General features: G+C 48.4%; 2 protein-coding genes and 1 pseudogene across 4 annotated transcripts in view; 2 read left to right on the plus strand and 1 right to left on the minus strand.

Moving 5' to 3' along the window:
* The window catches only part of Angptl2 (angiopoietin like 2), a 33989-nt gene extending 24869 nt beyond the window's left edge, over positions 1 to 9120 (plus strand). Inside the window, exons 3-5 of the mRNA XM_076845453.2 lie at positions 3393 to 3586; positions 5907 to 6177; positions 8428 to 9120. Coding sequence (XP_076701568.1) covers positions 3393 to 3586; positions 5907 to 6177; positions 8428 to 8627 — 665 coding nt within the window. The 3' untranslated portion in view covers positions 8628 to 9120. The remainder of the gene's footprint in view (positions 1 to 3392; positions 3587 to 5906; positions 6178 to 8427) is intronic.
* Ralgps1 (Ral GEF with PH domain and SH3 binding motif 1) overlaps positions 1 to 21006 on the minus strand; it is a 247154-nt gene that overhangs the window by 105215 nt on the left and 120933 nt on the right. The window lies entirely within an intron of this gene.
* On the plus strand, positions 4537 to 5466 carry LOC143392064 (transmembrane protein 126A pseudogene; annotated as a pseudogene).

The raw sequence follows: 21006 nt of genomic DNA on the forward strand, positions 1-21006 counted from the left end.
AGTTATTTATAACATTAGGATTCATTTTAACATAATTATAAAAGCATGGGATATAATTTGCTTTATTTCAGTTCCTGGTACTCCCCCTACCTCTGGCCGCTGTTCCCTTGCCTTTGCTCTACTGATCTTTCTGCTATATTATAGTGTGTGTGTGTGTGTGTGTGTGTGTGTGTGTGTGTGTGTGTGTGTTTAATTAGCATCTGTGGATGTATGTGATGGTGAGAACTACAGTGGTATATTCATGCATGTGCACAGCGGGCACAGTTCTTGTTGAAAGCCAACAGGCCTGAGGAGTATCAAAGAACAGGCTGCAGGGATATTCGAGAGTCTTATCTAACATCATGAAATGCAAAATGCTTCCTGATTTATACCTGCCCCATGACTCTAGAAGGACATAAATTAGAAAATTAATAGATTTGCCTAAAAAAAGAAAAACAAAAGATAAAACTTCTCCATCATAAGATACTTAAAATAGTTGAAAAGTGTGCAAAGGACATTAAGAAGTCAATAGAAAAAAAAAAACCAAAAAACCAAAGCAGACTTTTTAAAAAGGAGTTTAACACCTTGCCAAAGAACTGCTTTTATTATTATTTTTTTTGACCTGGATGACTACCAGGTTAAAAAAATAAAATTTTTAAAAAGTAGTCCTCAGGACAGAGATTGCAGCCTGGGCCCCCAACCCTCAAATTCACTCTGGTTGGGGGAAAACAAGAGTGCTTTGGAGTCAGGACTCTGGACCACCCAGACCATCTGAAGACAAAGACTCACCCTGCACCTTACTGGCTTTGTCACCTGGGGGGTCCCTTAATGTCTCAGGGGCTCTGCTTTCTTCATCTGTAAAATGAGGAGCCTGCTGCCACCTCACTGGAGTGTGGGTAGAGGGAACACCCAGACAGGGCTTGCCCTGAGCCCAGCCCATGTGTTATCTACTGTTATTATTCATTGTTATTACTACTACTCCAGACAAGACTCTTTTAGAGCTCATGGTCATAACCTAGGGCTTGAGGGTCCACTTACCTTCTGTTCTGAAACTATACAAAATTATGTGAGTCTGTGCATTTTTCTAGAGAGCCTAGAACTTTCCCCAAATTCCTAAAGGGACTGGAGACCCCAAAACATTTAAAAATACTTTCTTTTTAAAAGGAACCCTTTGTAGGAATGCCAGAGGTAAAGCTGAAGCCATGAAGGAACATAGGCTTGGGCCACAGGACTCACCTGCTACCTCTCATTGCCCTCCAAAGGCTCCCTACGTGGTAACCCCTTCAAGGACAGCCTCTCTACTGCATGAGAGCCCATGAGCCCAGTGGCTCTGCAGGAGAGGTCCGTGGCTTGATTAAGTGATGTTATTTTGCAGGCCCTGGGGATCTTCCATCTCCAGCATGAGCATCAACCGCCCCTCCTGCATGGCTGACCTGGCGAGGAGCTGGGCGGCCTCCCACGCCCACTGGCGCTCTGCTCCAGCTGTTAGAGACAGACTCCTCTTCTCTGCCTTGGTCCCTGGAGCATGGACCAAACACAACCAAAACCTTTTTCTCCTTCCTGAATGTTCTTCCTGGAGGTCTGGCCTTCCTTCCCCAGGATGGATATTGAAGAGGGCCAAGGGCAGGAAGGGAGGACACAGCCACTGGTGCCATGCCTTGTGCTGGGGTGGGATGCATGGGGGCCGGCCCCGGGCCTCATATGGGAGAAGGCTGGGTAAATGGGTGAGAAGCACCCTCAAGGAGGAGGCCTGCAGTGACTGTCAGCACCCAGGCCGCCCTAGGTGCCCAGAGCAAGGCGGCTCTAAGATGGGTTCTCTGGAAGAGCCCGCTGAGATGTCCGACAAGGACAAACCCAAAGCTCACCCATCTGACCATCCATCATGTGTGGGCTAGCTAAGCCAAGCATCAGCCAGGACTGAAGCTGAGAAGCTGGGGCTTCACAGGCAAAGCTGAGTGCGCCCCGACCCCAAGGAGGGGGAAAGACAGGATTCCTCAGGAAGTGGAGTGAGAGGAGGCAGGCAAGGCCAGCTCCTCCTCACATCTGCCAAAGCAGTCATGCTCTCCTGGGCTTCTGCAGCCCTGTGGGGGCTGGGCCACAGTTAATAGCTGTTGAATAAACATACACACTAATAGAGCAAGATGAAATTTTCTAAGCCCTTTTGATCTTAACCATTCTCAGTCTGAGAAGTATTTTAAAGAACCTGAACCAATGTGTGGTGATTTTACGTATTTTGAACTATGTGGCTGAAAGACCTGGAAGACCTCCTAATGTTCCATGAGATGAATAAGGAGGACCCCAGCTTGTCTGGACCTTAGTGACTCAAGTCAGTACCTTCTTGCTGAAGAGACCAACCTTAGAACAAAGGAAACTGCTAGGGGAGGCTGGGCCTCTGGGTGGAGGGGCTGAAAGACCTAAGCTATTCAGAGGCCTAGAACCCTTCTGGCCTCAGTTTCTGAGGAGAGCCATAGATTGAGGTGTGTCCCAGACATTGTCCCTTCGGTGATCTCAGAATGCATGGGCTCTGAGCATCTGGTCACAGTGAGCTTCCTTCAGGAAACACAGATTGAGCTGAAAGGGAACCTGGTACCATCAAAAGATGCTTGGAGACTGGTGTATGATTCCCTGCATCATTCAGATGTCTCTGGCTATTTGGCCAAACTCTGGGCTAATCTGGGCCCTGTAATCCTTCAGAAGTTCTTACTAGAAGCTGCAGTGGTGTCATGGAGCGCTGTCACTGGAAGAGCAGATGTGGAACCTGGCTGAGGTGTGCCAGCGCTCAGAAGTGCAGTTAGGTGAAGCCCAGGCTGGCTGGTGAAGCAGAGCAGGAAGCTGACTGGTGCTGGCAGGCGCTGCCACATCCAGCAGCATACGCCTCTTCACCAACAGAACTAACTTTTCTAAAAGTCACTCCAGGAACTTCCACACAAATGTGTGGTGATTTTATGTATTTTGAACTATGTGGCTGAAAGACCTGGAAGACCTCCTAATGTTCCATGAGATGAATAAGGAGGACCCCAGCTTGTCTGGACCTTAGTGACTCAAGTCAGTACCTTCTTGCTGAAGTGACCAACCTTTGAACAAAGGAAACAAATAATCTCTGAAATCCTGACAACCCTGAAGGATGTAAATATGATGTCCATTCTACAAATAAAGGAAATCAAGGGTGGAGAGAAGTAAGAAAGCGTGCTGGGAGGTCACAGTAGGAGGCAGTGAGGGCAGAAGATGGGCTTGAAGTCCTTACTTTTATACCACATTATTACTCAAACTTGCAAGACAAAACCAGTTCCCTCAAACTACAGGCCTGTGGCTTCCTGTTGGAGCCCTGCCAGAGGCTGTGCCTATCTAGGGTACATCTGGGGATGTGGCCTTGTGGCAGGCAGTATGTGACATGTGCACATCTGTGTCCCTAGGCCCATGGAGAGACTGCCTGCAGGCCCTGGAGGATGGCCATGACACCAGCTCCATCTACCTGGTAAAGCCTGAGAACACCAACCGCCTCATGCAGGTGTGGTGTGACCAGAGACATGATCCTGGGGGCTGGACTGTCATCCAGAGGCGCCTGGACGGCTCTGTCAACTTCTTCAGGAACTGGGAGACATACAAGGTGAGACCCAGTGGGGCCTATTTGCACTGCCCACAGGTGACTAGCCCACCCCAAGGCAATTAGAATGAGGACAGGGCCATTTTTGCAAACACCAGGGCAGTAAGGACAGGCTCCTACTCTGCCTACTGCTAGCACCTGTCACAGGACAGCAGTTAAGAGTTTGGACCACCAAAACCCCACAGGGCAGAGGGACTGCTTGCTCCAGCCTGGGTGTGGCAGACTCTTGCTTCCAGCTGGGGTTTCCATGGGTATGACTTCTTCTTGGTGCCCAGAAGGGGCAAGGCCTGAGGCTTTCAGCCCTAAGAGATCCCACAGGGCTCCTGGAGAGAATTCTGCTACTACTGGAGTCCTAACTGCAGGGCCCATCTCAATTTGTAGGGCACTGCAGTGCTCATCATTGAAGAAAGCAAGGCTGCACCCCACTTTCCTTCTTCTGGTACTGAGGACAGCCTAAATGGCTCAGGCCATGGGAGTACCCACAGGGATCTTGTACATGACCTGGTAACATAGGTGACAAGAGAGAGTTCCTTGCTCACAGCTACCTAGCTGTGACATGCAAAGCAGTGACTGCAGCTTAGCCCTCTGAAACCAAAGCCATGACTCCCTTGGCCATAATGCCTCTACATGTGGCTCTGCCACAACCCCTTCTTGGGTAAGAGAGAGACCTGTCTTGGCTCCCTGGACCACCTCCTGGCCAGCCTGTATTTCTGCTTCTCCTCCATATCCCAGCTTGGAGGCTCCTGGAGTCTCTCCTCCATACTTCCTCCTCTCCTGTGGAGGTGGCAGGGCAGTGCCCAGGACTGTGTCCTTCCTGCTCATCCTGGCTGGACCATCTAGGGAGGATAATGATAGCGCCTTGCTCTTAGGGTCGGCATGAGGGTTAATAAAGTAACCTGGTGAAGTTCTTGCGACAGTGCACATGTGCTGTAAGTGCTCACCAAACCCTAGAAATGGTTACTGCCAATGAACCCATCTGCTTAGGAGACTTTGGTGGCCAACATGCAGCTGATGACCCTAAAACTACCTGTCAAAAACAACAGTAAGGTCAGCTAAAGATGGCGGTGGCGGGATGAGCCAAGTAAAGTTTGTAGCTTAAGCCCCCACCCCACTCCACCCCCGTGTTAAAGGAAGAACAGGCAAGGCATTGGCTGTTGGGAGGAGAGCAACAAGGTCAAGACGGAAAACCATAAACCACATGATATTATCAAGAAAAACTCAATTTTTGATGTCATAGCCAGAAAAATTGAACAACTACCAGAAGCAGAAAGGAATCTACTTGAACATGGATCTACAGATATTGAACTTAATGCTGCTCTCTGGGGCCTAACAGCAGTCTTTTTCGGTGCATCTTGCATGTAACACAGGCCCAAATAGCTGCTGCTGGCTTACCAATGGCAGTGCTCCCATTTTGACAGTGAATGCATCTTTCAAAGGTTTTGTAAGCATACCTTTGAGTACAGGTGATTTGAACTATGAAACCTGTACTGTGATACGGGGTGAACTGGTTGATTTTGTTTTAGGAGGTCTATACCCTGTTTTCTTAGATATACCTGTAACTGGTGGCCTAGCAGCCAGGTACAATCAGCCCTGCTGCCAGAGAAAGGAAACACCTTCACTTACTGGACTAGAATTTCTAAGCTTATCTTCTCAAAAATGTTATTTCCCATTTAACTTCAGACTATGTTTATAGCATATTTTGGGTCTAGACAATATAAAGTACTTATAAAAGCCCTTCAGTTACCTGAGTCTGGCCTAGAAATTCACTGATTTTAAGCAAATGTATATACAAAAATAAAATTTTAAAGATAAAAAAAATGCTAAAAACTAGTAGGTTTTCAATCTCGAAGGGAGCCTGGGTGGATGCGACATGTCCCTCACAGCTCACACCTGTCTGGTGTGCTAGGGCTTATGTGTTACACCCACAGAAGGGAGGTGAGGACTCTGTCCACGAATGCCGGCCACATGCATACTGTGTGCCAGGTTCTCAATTGACCACATTGTCTGTGATCCTGCAGCAGCATGTGGGGAAGGCAATAGCATCCTCAAGTGAAGGAACCCAGGACTCCCATGATACCTGGCCCAGAGGGGGCATGGTCTGCTCTCCACATGACCCCTCTCCACATGTTTGATGCACAACTGAGGTTCAGAAAGGTGAAGTGACTCTCAAGTCACACAGCCACCATGTAGAGGAGCCAGGATTGGAGCCCAGGCCTGTCTCTGGCTCCAATTGTTTCCTGGGCTGCTCTACCCAGGATGAGGGTCTGGCCCCTGGTGAGGACACTACAAGCTCCAAACTCATGCTCTCCCTTATCTTCCCCAGCAAGGGTTTGGGAATATTGATGGAGAGTACTGGCTGGGCCTGGAGAACATTTACTGGCTGACAAACCAAGGCAACTACAAACTGCTGGTGACCATGGAGGACTGGTCCGGCCGCAAGGTCTTTGCAGAATATGCCAGCTTCCGCCTGGAGCCAGAGAGCGAGTATTATAAGCTGCGGCTGGGGCGCTACCATGGCAATGCGGGTGACTCCTTCACCTGGCATAATGGCAAGCAGTTCACCACCCTGGACAGAGATCATGATGTCTACACAGGTAGGAAAAGTGGAGTCAAACCCAGGAGCAGGGCAGGGAAAAGAGGTCAACCAAAGCTAGAGGCCACAACCCGAGTGCTTGGGAACAAGGAGTCTCTAACCCTGTTCCCACCTCTTGAATATCCCTTCCTCTACCAACTGCCCTCAGATTCTCTCTGCAAAGCTGGGTTATAGTGGCACTTACCAAAAGGGAAAGGCGAAGAGATGGACACTCCCATGCCAGGCTGTACCCTCCTCACCTGTCTGAGGCAGACACACCCTGGGTTCCAATGCTGTCCCTACCTCCTCAGCACACTGCACAATCTCCCTGGGCCTTAGTTTCCACATCTATAAGTAAGGACAACACCGACCTTGCAGGGCAGGGAGAAGGTTAGAGAGAAGGTACCTGATAGGACTCGGCACACAGCAGGGGCTTGAGCTAGCACTGATGCTAGCGGGCTCTTGGCCATTACTGTGTCTAGCATGTAATGTTAATGCAATGCGGAGAGGAAATCAGATAGGAGACATGAAGTGATTTGTTCAAGGTCATGTACCTCAAACCCAGGACTTTAATATTTAAAGTTTTAATTAGATAAAAAAACAAGGGAGGGGGCTGGGGTTGTGGCTCAGTGGTAAAGCGTTGCCTTGTACATGTGAAGGAGGCACTGGGTTCGATCCTCAGCACCACATATAAATAAATCAAGGTACTGTGTCCATCTACAACTAAAAAAATGTTATAAAAACAAAACAAAACAAGGGAGAACACAGGAAATAATAAGATACGCAGATACAGTCCTGCCATGAGTGCTGACATCACACTTCCCCACAGTTGATGCCTCCCAAGGCCCCCAACTCAATCTGTAGGTTGGTGACCCCTGTAGCTAGCACCACCTCCGGGCTGAGGCTGAGTCTGCTTTCCTGGGTGAGCCTGGCTCCTCCTGCCTGGTCTTCCTTTCAGTCCTGGTCTGAAAGCAAGTCCTCCCACCTTTGAGTAGCAGCCTCTGGGGACTGTCCCAGGAATGGCCTGTGCTTTAGGCATGCCCTAATACCTATGCACTGTGGTGAAGGAGCTTCACTCCAGGACCCCAGACAGCCACGCTCTAGCAGACAGGTGTCCTGACATTGGGGAACAGGAGAGACGCGACCCACCTGTCCTCGCACTACACTGGTACTGTACTGACCCTGGTAGAGAAGCAGGCCCTTGCTGTGCCAAGGCTTCCGAAAGAGCAGGGCAGGAGGATGACCCTCAGCACTGGGACAGGGTCTGCTGTACACTTCTTTGGGGTGACATTGGGGAGCAGTGAGAACTATGTGAGGGCTCCTTACCCTTGGGATATGTGAGGCCAGAGCAGAAGGGGCACCCTGGTGAATGGGAAGCAGACCATGGTGGGCCACGGGTCTCCTTACTCCCCAAATGTAGCACTGCCATTTGGTCCTTGTAGCCTTGAGCTGAGGCCCCAGAACAGCTCTGGGAAATCTGGGGTGCCTGGGGCTGATGCTCTCCTCCAGCTTTCTGCCTCAGGCTGCTGTGACCGTCTCATTCTGTCCCAACATTTCCACTGGGGCAGGGCTGCCCCTCCATCAGGCCCTCCAACCCCCAAGCCTGGCAGGAAAGCTCCTCTTGGAGGAAGGAGTTCCTTCCCAGGCCCAGTCTCCCCAACTGAGCAGCCCCAGTGACAGTGGCTCCTCTGGTCCTTCCCGCCCTGTGGGCACTGTGCCCCTGCGCACCCACTCACACTTTGCCCACGCTTCTTATTGTTCTGAACTGCTTGTCCTTGGCAGCAAAATTCAGCATGATGTGATATGCCAAGAGTTTTATGGAATATCCTTCTTTTATGAAATAACACAAGAAGTTATTTGGATGGAATACAGGCTGGGGAAGAAAAAAGGGGCATTTCATCTTTAACACTTACTTTGTCATTCTATAAAGACTTAATACAACACTTTCCACTCTTAAAATCCTAAGAAGCTCCCTGTTCACCCCCCAGGCCACTTTCACTTTCTCCAGACCTGAGGTGGGGGTGTGGAATTTTTACCATCCTCTAAGAGATGAGGATGATGCAGGATGGGAGGGAAGCCATTGGTCTGTGATCTCACAGCCCATGAGTTATAAAGTCCAACTGGCCTTTGACCTCTGCCACAGAAGGCTCATCTCTCCAGCAGTCTTACTCTGAAGGCCTCCTAGAGAGGATCTTGCGGGAGACCTGAGCACACCAGGGACAGGGCACAAAGCTTGCTTCCAGGGACCTCCTTGCACCCTTCTCTCCTGCAGGAAACTGTGCCCACTACCAAAAGGGAGGCTGGTGGTATAATGCCTGTGCCCACTCCAACCTCAACGGGGTCTGGTACCGCGGGGGCCATTACCGGAGCCGCTACCAGGATGGAGTCTACTGGGCTGAGTTCCGAGGAGGCTCCTACTCACTCAAGAAGGTGGTGATGATGATCCGGCCCAACCCCAACACCTTCCACTAAGCCGCTCCCCTCTGGATCTCCCGTGGCCATCGGCAGGAGCCTGCCCAGCATGCAGCTCCAGCACAATGAGCAACTACTCACCAGCTCATCCTGGGCTGCAAGGACTGAGAGCTGGATTCTGTTTCTTGAAGTCACTGTGTCAGATAATGAAACTGAACTGGTACTGTGTTCTCTGTCCCTCCTCTACTTTCCTTCAAATCAGACAGCCCCTCATGTTTCTAGGACAGGACTGCAGACAACTCTTTCTTTAAATAAATTATCCCTACGATAAAACACCATTGCAAAATACCTTCATGATATACATGTGCATGAGCCTCTCCATGCACTTAAGTGTATGCCACATGTATATGCATTACATACTATCACATGTGATATGTCTAGATACACATATGGGTTTGCTATATATACACCGAAATGCACTCCAACTCTCAGACATTAAAGTTGTCCCCAACTTTGCTCTTTGAAGGAAAACATTTCCTTGATGCTGTGTTTCTGGAGCTAGGGCAGACACAGGCTGTGTTGCGATCAAGCAGCCTCACATAGGGGTTCCTGGCTCCCTCTCTTAAGAACCCCCTTGGGCACCTGCTCAAATTTCAAAAATCATTTCTGTTTTTATGCTTTCTCTGTTCTCAGGATTGTCAACACCTTCCACCCAGTTATTCACTCACCCAGTGCCCTCTGTCAGTCCCCTGCTGCCTACACATTCAAGGCGCCCTTTCTCTTTACCCCTTGCCCATCCTTTTCTACCACAAGACCTTTCCTTCCAGGCAAGAGTCCGCCACCTCTGAGTAGGAACAGTCTGGGCGCAGGTTCTGGCCAGGGAAGGGAAGGACAGGCCCAAAGCTACACTGGTGGCCATGTAGATTGTGTATTCAGTTCTGTATCTTCCGCTCATACTTTAGCCTCCATGTCATTTTAACCTTCACACAATAGTAGCCTACCTTGCCAGAGACACTCAGCTGAAGAGACGTCATCACTAATGTGCTGGGGCCCCCAGATGGCTACAGACTGGAGATCTCATGCTCAGGTGGACCAGAGTCTGCACCTCATCCCCCAACTACACTTCTCTGGAGGACAGGGGCCACCAGACTCCTTGGTTGGTGCGCTGCAGCATGGCGGCTTCCTGAATCCTGCCAGACTCAGTACTCCCGGGACGACTGCCAAGCCAGGGGCAAGAGATGAGTCAGGAAGGTGAGACCCTCCCCGGTGGGCACATGGGTCAGGCATGCGAGATGTGGGGCTTTTGGTACTGTCCACGTCTGGGTGCGTGCCTATTACCTCAGCAGTTCTCACAAGTGTACCATGTAGCATGTTTTGTGTATATAAAAGGGAGGGTTTTTTAATATATTCCCAGATTATCCTTGTAATGACACAAGTCTGCAATAAAAGCCATCAGTGCTACATGATGCATCTACCCTGTGTGTTACTGTTTTAGACTGCTTTCTCGGGGCCTCTCACATTGGGCCCTTTAAGATTTGGCATCTAGGGCACATGCCCAATCCATGCCTATGGCACTCTCCCTGTCTGGTTCCTGCCTGCTCCCTCCTGATCCCTGTGCCAGCACCTCAGCCAGGGTGGCTCTCTGGAGCCCAGCTCTGCGTTTCTAGTTACATTCTGAATACTTCCAGTGGGTGTCCTAAGAGCACCTCACAGCCGGGCAGGCAATCTCTGAGACGTGCTCCCCCAGGCCAAGCCTTCCTCCCACCACATCCTCTGGCCTCCTCTCCCCACACCACTGCAGTGGGTGCCCCACCAGGAGCCTCTATCTCCCTCCTCCCAAGCCATACCCACCACTAGGCACCAGAACTGTCTCCTACTACAACAGATCTGTGACTTGGGAAGGCAGGTCTAGACATGATAGGAAACCTTGAAGCTATAAAGGAAGAGACCAAGGGATATGACTTGAAATTTTTTTTTCTGTTTTCCAAAAAAGCAAAGCAAAATAAAACACTACCAAGATTGAGATGCAAATATCAAAAGAAAAAAATATTTGCATGTAAACAGCAAATCCAGAATTAATACTATGACATATTCCAAGCTTTCAAATTAAGAAAGATACAAATACTGTGATAGAAAACTTGGCCAAGTATGTGAACAACCTTAGAAGTTGCTAATGGCCAGTAAACACGAGAAGATGTCAACTGCAGGGAGAACTAAGAGGCTGCACTGAGGGAAGGGTTAGCCATTATGTGTTGCCTCTCAGACTGGCAAAGACAGGACTGAGGTATAAACTGACTATTTTTTCAAGAGTAGGTTGGTGATATCAAAATTTAAAATGCATTCAGGTCCTTAGACCCAGCAGTTCTTTTTTTTTTTAATATTAATATTTATTTTTTAGTTTTTGGCGGACACAACATCTTTCTTTGTATGTGGTGCTGAGGATCGAACCCAGGCCACACGCATGGCAGGAGAGCGCGCTACCGCTTGAGCCACATCCCCAGCCCCCCAGCAGTTCTTCTTAATCATCAAGAACACACTGTGGGAAAGCCTTCTGGAGTGGGGTGTAGTTAAGGAGACTTTGTGTGTTTGGTGCTAAGGATGGAACCCAGGGCCTTGCAATGCTAGGTAGGTGCTCTGCCGCTGAGCTATACCCCCAATCCCAAGACTTGATGCTCATAAAGCTTATTACATGCTTAAAAATGGACTTCTATTTTTTATTTCACCTTCATACAACTCTGTGAAGGAAGGATTATTATTCCCATCTCACTGAAGAGCAGGATGCTTGAAGCTGAGGCTTGAAGTCAAGAATGTGCCACCAGGAGTTAATCCAGAAAGGACTAAGTGTTGGCACTGAGGACAAGTTCTTAGCCCTCCTTCTACCTCTCAGTCAGTTGCTTGGTCACAGGGGAATGCTACCTTGGCCCAGACCACAGCCACACCTCCTCAACATCTGGAGCAGAGTTGGGAGATATAGGAAACTTAGGCAAAGGAAAATGAGGTGCACCCTTACTGCTCACTGGCATCATATCCAAACCCCAAAGCAGAAAGTTCTAGAAAGTCAAGCTAGTCAATATGAAGAAGTCCTTTATCTGAGCTATCTGGGATCCAAATGAAAGCAGACCACAATACCAACTCCTACTCCCCACCAAGCCCTATCCTGGCACCCAAATCTGGGTATTATCCAAACCATACCCTGGCTTTATGGAGCAGAGGAGTAAGGTCCTCAAAGATGTGCAGCCTCCTTTCCCCAGAGTAAAAATGAAAGGGAGGAAGTCAGTTCACTGGGTAGCACCTGGAGAAAGATCATGGGAAAGGGAGTTGGGCTCAGGGACCCGGAGGCTGGGGACCTTGAGCTATTCTCACTAGCAGACAGCCAGTTAGCATCTGGAGGTCTGCCCAAGTCAGATCAGCAGTGCTCCTCTGCCTTCCAGCCAGCAAATTTGTCAGGCCTATAATCACAGAAGTACTCCATGGTTGGCACCTCTGTAGACCTATATGGATATCAATAAAGCAATAAAGCCCAGACTTCCTCCAGTGCCAGCCAAATCCCCACATCCCAGTTTTGGCCAATACTTTGACCAGTAATGGTCCCCAAGCAGGTGCCACTGAACAGAACTCCCTTCTCCAAATTTTGCCAGTGTGAGCAAGATTGAAAGAGAAACCTTCGAAGGACTGGAAGCAATGACAATGGGAGTCCTCCATGCCTAAAGCCCAGACACTCAGGAGTCCAAGGGGTCCTCCCTGAATTCCAGGACCACCTCACCTGCTTCAGTCTTATTGAAATCTGTTAAAGAAACCCAGGCAACTAGATTAAATAAAAAGGGCACATTTTGGGTACAAAGATGTAAAAAGGCACTCCCTCTGCCTCAGTTTTACCTGGCAGTCCCAAGACTAAGGACAAAATAATAGTTGCCAGGATCTCATATTCCAGAGCTTGCAAGGTGCAAGATCATTACCACAAAGGAACAACCTCAGGCTGCAGCTTAGTGATGCCCACCTGAATTCTATGTAAGAAGTGCAAGGAAAAGATCATGGGGTGGGGGAGAATGATGTGTCCCTATGATATGTCCTCTGCCACACAGGAAAAGGAGATGTCTTCCTTACCCCAAACCATGTGAGAGGGATGAGAAGGAACCACTCCCAGAGCTGGTGAGGCCCAAGCCAGCAGAGCAGTGAGGAGTGTAAGATTCTGGAAGCTCCCAGACAGCAGGCTACCTGGATGGCAGGGGTGGGGGCAGGGCAGCAAGTACGGAACAAGGGAAGCAGCAGTGAGCATCAGCTGGGCTGGAGGAGCAGCGTTACCCTACCAGGAGCAGGTGAGGTGCCCAGAGAGAGGCTGGGTAGCAGAAAAGAGGAGACAGAGTTCAGGCTGTGTGCCAGGGACAGGCAGGTACAACTCTGGAGGAGAACCGAGCAGCCACAGAACATGGGCTCTTTCCTGTCGCCTCTTCTGGCCCCTGCTCCAATTCCAAGGGCCAGAAGTCTCTGTGGACAAGTGGAGGAAGCAGCGGGGCAGCCAGGATTCAGCAAAGACGCTGACCTGTGCCCTCTCCAGCTCTGCTGGTTGGCTTTAGGAGTCCAGACTCATGAGTGCTACACAGGACTATCCGGAATGACAGCATTGTCAGAAGGAACTGGGCTTTGTCAAGCCTGACACCAAGAAGACCAAGGGGCCTGCTGAGTTCTCAGCTTTGCTGGGAAAAGAATTAGTTTACTGAGATGCTTGAAAGGACACTGCAGAAAAAATAAAGTTGGTTTCTTCTTCGACCTGACTGAGTCCAGCTCATTTAATAAGCTGGTTATATAAGGACACGAGGTATCTCCCTGAGTCCACGGGCTGGGATGCAGCTGGGCCTCCTGAGGGCCAGGACCAGAAACTGCCTGGAAACTCTTCAGGAAAGAAGGCGGCACCCTTCCCCGCCCCGCTCCTCTCCCCTTCCTGCAGGATTTCTTTCTCGGTTTCTCACTGTGCACCCATCCAGAGTACCCTCACTCCCTGTCCCAGCAACAGCCCCACCTGGCTTTCCTGAGTTCACACATCCCCCAGGTCTGAGCGCCAGCATCTCTACGTTCCCATGCCAACTCCTGGATGAAGAATCTGATTGGCCAGCCAGGGCCCTGGCTCAGAGCTGGGCTGGGTGGAATGAACGCTGCTTCTGAGGCACAATGCTGTGCAAGAGACAAGGAAGTCCCAGGTTCCCAAGGGTGGGGGTCATGGGATGGATCTCTATTCAAAAAGGGGTTTAGACTATACTCCAACTGTCATTGGCTCCTATCCTCTCTCGAGACCATGCATACTTTGCCAACTAGATGGATTCCATCCCATTACTCATGTGAAGGGGTCCTGTTTCCCAGGCTCTCCCTACCTGACCACTGTCCTTCCCTAAAAAGCACACCTAACTTTTCCAAGCCCAGCTGGGTCACTAAACATGACCCCTGGCTATGCCCTGATGGGACTCCTCCTGCCCTTCCTGGGGACACTGGATTTCTCAACAATCTCTGGATAAGAGAAGCAATAAGCTCCCCACTGCTGGGGCCTTCCTGGCCACATTTTGCTCTGGGCAACACTGATACCATCTATCATTATGGGCTACTTTCCATGTTCCGGGGAGCATGCAGGTTTCTAAATTCTTACAGCCCTTTAAGATGGGTTTTATAATTATCCTCTCTTCAACATAGAAAACTGAAGCTCTGTGATGTAAACAACCTGCCCAAGAAGGTGCAGCCTGAGAACCTGGGAACTTCAGCACCATGGGTCTGGTTCCTGAGCTGCCTTCATGGCATCCACCACTGCACTCTAGGAGGAAGTATACCTCTGCTCCATTTCTACTAGCCATGGCTCAGGAATGCATCTGAGAATCATGGTGGTCCTGAGCTCCTGCCCACAAGAGTGGCCAGCCTGCCTGCCTATGCAAAAGCAGCTAGGGGATAGCAGGTCCCTAGATGTCAGGAAGCCAGTCCATGGCTATTTGTCCAATTTACTTCAGAGCAATGGGCACAGAATAATAGAGGCAATGATGGAGAATATCTCATAACTTCTTGGGCCTTCCAACAGCTAAAGCCACTGGACCTGCCTTTCTCCTCTCCCTCCTATGGGACAGAAAGCCACTTGTCCTACAACCTGCAGACTCAACAACCCCAGCCTTTAATGCTCAAAGTGTTCCTCTGTGGCTAGTCAGGTATCACCTCATATATCAGTTCTTCCTGGCCTGAGCCTTGGTCTATGTTGTCTGGTAGCTGGATCTTGGGTATGGAGGCTTATCTCCTGTTTGTGTACCCTCAGGTATGTGGCTTGCTAACCTTGGTCTTTCTCAGATTCCAGAGTCAGGCTGGTACCAGTACTGACATGGGATTCTACCCCTTATGGACCCAAGCCTTGATGCCAACCATTCTGACATTCAAGCATCTTGTCTCCCCAAACTTGGGGCATCGTGGGCCAGTTCAACACACATGTGGGAACCAGACACAGATTATTTTCCTGTCTGCACAGCCTCCCAAAGACTTCCACATGTGGCCCCTCCTGGGTGGGTGGCCATCTGGCTGTCCCATGCCCTGCTGGCTGATGGTCATGATGAGTATGACTCCATGGGAGGGTTAGAGGGTTCTCCCTTTCCCTTGCTGAAGTGCATCCTGAAGCTCAGAGACATCTAAGGAGAGGGATCCTGGCCTATAGCTGTCCTGAGCCTTAGCAGATATGGGAGTGGCCCAGAGCCTGAAAAGGCAGCTCCTGTGGAGGAAATGGAATTAGAATTCCCTTTTGAAACCATGTGATGGCAGAGGCCTACCCCCTGGGTATTTCAATGAGGGGAGAGGATTAGAAGAAGCTCACAGTCACTTTGAAGCCAGGAATTGCTGACCAGACCTAGGCAAGTGTGCTGGGCCTAGATTTAGGTCGCCTCCTCTCCACAGGAACCCAAAGCCAGGCAGCCCTTCCTCATGGATCAGGGCAGTGCAGGGCTGTGTAGGAAACCAGAATCAGGGCCAGATATTGAGGAAGCAGAGGACAGTTGATTAGTGTAGGAGACCTGAAGCCTGGCTGCCTAACCCAAGAGAATTGACAGAGAAGTGTGTATTTAAAAAGATGCCATCTTTACCTGTCATTTCAGCTTAGGAAGAGTGAGAAAGCAGGCATGCCCATGGAGCGGGTGGAAGAACAACAGCAGCCTTTTTAGAGTGCATCCCAGCGGTGGCTACCAAAAGGCTGCGACAGTATTTGCCCTAGTGGTTCCACATCTAGCGTTCCAAGTTTCAGACCGGTAAATATACAGACAGGTAGAAGGATATTCCCCACTGTGCTATCTAGAAGTGGGAAAAAGCAGAAATCACCTCAATGATCATCAAAGGGGTATGGCTCGCCAAACCAGGACACACCCACACATCTGCAGGTGCCAAGGAGCCACTGAAAAGAACAAGAGGAGGCTCTATACTGGCTGCCACTGAGCAGGATCTGACATTTTAAGTGGGAAAAAAAGTAAGGAACAAAACACTATCTATTAAATATTCATTCCAACTCTGGGTAGAAAGTGCAGTACCTAATGCACCCTCCACGGCACAGCTGCTCGTGGCTGTGAACTGGCACGTCTGGAAGGGCCCACGCACCAGCTGCTAGCAGTGGTGCCTCTGGGAAGGAGAAGAGGAAGAATGTGATTTTCACTTTTCACTTTATAGACTTCTTTTTAGTGTGAATGATCTTTACAGTGAGCAATGTGTTACTTTTGTAATTTTTGAAAGTCTTGAAAAGAATGTGTGGGAGACCAATGCCATTCATGGGCACATTTCTTCTGGGTGACTGTAAGGAACGAAAATGCCTTAATTTCCCCCAGACAGGCATCCAGGGCCTCCGCTGGCCTGCACACACGGCAGTCCAGAGTCCAGCGTACACTTCGTTAGCAACCACATCCTTTCTGTGGGGAAACTTCCAGTCCCCGACTAGTCTCCCCAGGCACCTTCTTCCTTACAAAGCTGTGAGAACTTGTCATTTCCCAAACTGGCAGCCACCTTCTCCACCTATTGCATTTTCCTCCCTCAAGATTAACTTTTGAGAGGGGCCTAGAACTTCCTGCTCCCCTAGGGTCAGTCTCCTGCATGTGGAGTGTGGTACAAGATTGGGCAACAGACTGGGAAACAAGGAATAGCCAATGTTGGGTAGTGATAAGGTCATGTAACATCCTAGTTATGTATGTGTTGCTATGCAACAAATGCCCCAACCTTGGCAGGTTGCAATGAGCATTCATTATTTTGTAGGTTTTATGGATCAGGAACTTGGGCATATTTTAGGTAGTGTCTCTAGCTCAAGGCTGCCCATGAGGCTCAGTCAAGCTGCTACCTGGGGCCTTGGTTTTATCTGAAGGCTCAACTTTAAGGTAGGACCGTCTTCCAAACTCCCTCCATGGTTGTTGGCAGCCCTCGATCCCTGCCACATGGGTCTCTCCATGGCATTGCCAAGGACATCATAGGCTGGATTCCCCCAGGATGAATGACCCAAGACAGTAAGAAAGAGCAAGTACTCAACATAAAAAGGACATTTCTTTTATAATTTCATCTCCAAAATGAGTCACTTAAATCTGACTCTTATTTATACTTCACTGCTATGACATAAGTTAAAAATAGTGCTTCCTTCAGAGGAAGGAGTGTGGGGAGGATTACATGAGATAATGCACATTATGTGTGAAAGAATAAACATGAGTTGTTGTAATTATCAGTAGTTAGTTTCTAACCAGAGATCCAAAGAGTTAAGGAAGCCAGAGAAGAACAGGTGTCCTGGTGAGAACACAGGCTCTTGCTACAGAATCACACTTTCTCTTGCACTCAATGGGTTTATCCTCTTATCTCCTATTGTGGTGTCAGACAAAACCCAAACCAGAAAAAGGGTGAAGTAGGTCTTCCCCTGGCCCCAGAAGACAGAAATGGACAAGACATTCCAGCTTTGGCCAGCAAGGCATGCAGGAAGCCAGCTGGCCCCAGGGCTCCTTTCCTGACCTTCCTGTTTTCCTCCAACATCTCTATGGAGTCAGATGTTGACTGGAGGATGCATTAGTTAAGGCTGGGTGGAATCCAGCCATGGGCATGAAGTCTCAAGTTAATTGGTATCTGCCTGGCCTATGATGTTGGGTAAGTCATAGGTTAAGGTTTTTTCATTCATAAAATGAGGATTTTAAATAATCTAGCTAGCTTCTGTAAGGACTGAGGAAGATTATGAAGCCCCAGAGAAATGTGGATTTTAAGGTAACAAATCTTGAGATTGCAAAGTAAAAATGATCTTTTCCCTTAGGGAAGGGAGAGATTTGGAACAATATGCAATTAACCACTCTATAAAATAATGGAAATGTTTCCTGAATTTTGATTGGGGATAGGACATTTTTGAGATCATTCTATTGACTAAGAAACAAGTTTGAGCCTGGGGCAGAGGAAAGCTCTTCTCTGCTCACTAGGCTTGAGAAAAGGTTGAATATCGTGACTGAGGGAAGGGGAACCCTGATCAAAGGCTGTCCTGGGCCAGGGAGGGAGGGTAGGATTTCAGCTATTTGCAGCACATGGCCATCAGGAAGAGAGGAGAAAAGGGCCTGGCCATTGCTCTGCAGACAGACATATCAGAGTCCAAGCTTAGATTTTTCTTTGTGGCACTGCGGTCTCCATATCCATCCCTCCACCTTGCTGCCCCAGCTGAGGAAGAAACCTGGCTCTTTACCAGGTCAGCCAGAGAGCCTGGCTGGGAAGGGAGAGAAGACCAGTGGGAGGGGTCAGAGGAGTGAGGCCAGGCAGTGAGCAGAGGCAAGGAGCCACAACCAAAAGGCACTGTGGAACAAATGAGTGTTCCTGGGAGTCCTTGGAAACGCTTGGGGTGGGGAACTGAGAAGAGGCCAGATTTCCTGCACGTGGAAGTATTTTAGTTTTGGAAAAAGGAAAGGACTACCCTAAATGCTGGCCCACTTGGGGCCAGCCAGATGCCACTATTGCTAACCCTGATGTGGGTGCTGTTGGATTTGGTCTGGGGGTGGTTGCCACAGCAAAGAGGCAACAGCATGTCTCAGTCATCAGCAACTCTGCAGGCTGGGCCTGCCTGCTCCATCCCTCCTGCACTTGCTCTCTCCCCTCTACTTTAAGGGTGTCCAAGGCCCAATGCACATGGTGATCCTCAAAGCCCATGGGCAGGGACATGCTCAGTGTCTCCATCAGGTATAAGGGCTGTGCTCACCAAAAATTGTCTTAGGTCTTTCCAAAGCTTTGCTCTAAAATGAACTATTTGTAAAGGCCTTTTCCTGGGCCCTCACTTTTTCTGAACTACAGTGATTCATCACAGGCTTATCCATGATCCCCTAACTATCCCTCTTCTAGCCACCCCTCCTAGAAACCACTTTCTGCACTGCAGCCAACACGATGCATGCTAAACACAAATCCAGCCCAGCTGTACCCTTATGTAAAATTCTTTCTCAGTTCCCTACTGCTCTCGGTTGGTGGGTCAGGTCAGAGCCAGAGCTGCCCACTCCCAGTGTCCAGGCCCTCAGCAATCTGGCCCCTCCCTTCCACTCTGGCCACTTCTTGTGACAACCTCCTCCTCCTCCCCCTCCTCCTCATTCTTGGCTCTCCAGACAGTTTTTCTAATATGTTTTTCCCACTTCAGGGCAAGTTGTCTTTGAGGGGGATTTTAGCTCCTCACCTCTGAACCCAGGGTGTACAACCTTTAGAGCTCCCCTTCTCTCCAGAAACCCCTTCCTGGTAACCCAGACCAGGAAGGGTGCCCTTTTCTTTGCTCCTTTGCCATTCCCTTTAGAGTGTTCAACTCATTTCCAGTTTCTTCCTCATGGCTAGTGCTCCAGGCTGGATGGGGAGCTTTGCAAGGGCAGAGGTGGCATGTGGTTGATCCACACAAGTCCCTGCTGAACCCCAGTGGCAGGGCACACCCACCTTGTGGTGAGGCCTACCACATGCTGGCTGCTATTCTGGGGGTCTCTGGGGCATCAGAACACACACTTTCTTTTGATCAAACACCACTTCTTTTTTTTTTCCTGCCATCCAGTGTAGCACTTTATTTTTTGTCAGTTTATAGAATATTTAATTAGATCACTTCATTATAATATAGTACAAATATAATTAGAGTACAGGGCACAAACAGGCTGGTGAAATAGTTCAGTTATTATCTGTTCCCAATTATTTGAAGGTTCTCTATCTAGAGTAAATAGTTCCTAATTATGAATGATTTCAATCAAATGGAAATTTATTGTATAATATGCAAATGCTGTTTAACACAGGTGGTTTGATGGGATTAGGTCCTCTGTAATATCACAACTATACCCAGTAGGATCTAAATGATGGACTTGTCATGCTGCTTTCAGAGTCCACAGGTCTGACCAAAAATGTATTATCAGCATGAAACATCCTGAATTCACTATTCTTTCTTTTTTAAAATTTTAATTTGTAATATATGACAACAGGATGCATTTCTCATATTACACATATAGAGCACAATTTTTTATATCTCTGGTTGTACACAAAGTACAGTCACATCCTTCCTGTTTCTTCTTTTTGAAAACTCTTTGAGGTGTCTGGCTGATTAGCCCAGAGTGTTTTACACTCACCAACAACTTGCCTTTGTTTTAAACTTCAGAATTTATATTTGAAAATAGAGGCTTATTTTTTTAAAAATGAAGGATTTGTTTATTTGAAGAAATAACTTAGGATCTCAAAATTTCCTTCACATATTAGAGGTCTGGATAGGTTTACCAAGAATGTCTAAGTTTTCTCTTATTATTCAAAATTGTCATGATGCCTGATTTTTTGTTTCTTGAGAGATCACAATTTTCCACACTGCTACAATACTTTTAAATCAGCTCTAAAGCATTTCAAATCCATCACATTCCTAATTTTATTTAGTTATTTCCTGGAAGGAGTAATAAGTAGTGAAAAACCAAACACCCCCTAAATCAATGCAGCTATTTAGAAATAGGTGGTGTAGTCATTCTTCAAACCTCTGTCTGCTTTTGTTATCATTTCATCAGAATTGGGTGTTTATGGGAGTTGCTATTGCACAAAATTAGCTGCAAAATGTTGACTGTATCTCCCAATACTATTTTCACACTCTGAAGTAATTTGGAAGAAACTAGTTGATTCAAAGAAAGTCTTATTTCTTAAATGTAATAAATTTTCCCCTCTGTGTTTTTTAAATTATGTTTCACAAGGAACCCAGGACACCAAAGTGCAGCCAACTGGCTCTAAAGTCCACTAAAGGTTGGACTACATGCCTACGCAGGTTGGCAATAGTGGCTGATATTACATGAGGGCATCTCTCGTGGATGTCACAAGAGTAAAGAGTCACGGAAACCCAGTTAGCACAGAACCTTCTATAGAGAGTTAAGAGAATCATCACAAAAATAAAACCCACATTTGCTATTAGAGGCAAATAGCCATTGAGGCGGGAGCAAGGTCTCAGGCACTGGAAGCA

The sequence above is a fragment of the Callospermophilus lateralis genome, chromosome 2, assembly GCF_048772815.1.
Source record: "Callospermophilus lateralis isolate mCalLat2 chromosome 2, mCalLat2.hap1, whole genome shotgun sequence".
Taxonomy (NCBI): Eukaryota; Metazoa; Chordata; class Mammalia; order Rodentia; family Sciuridae; genus Callospermophilus; species Callospermophilus lateralis.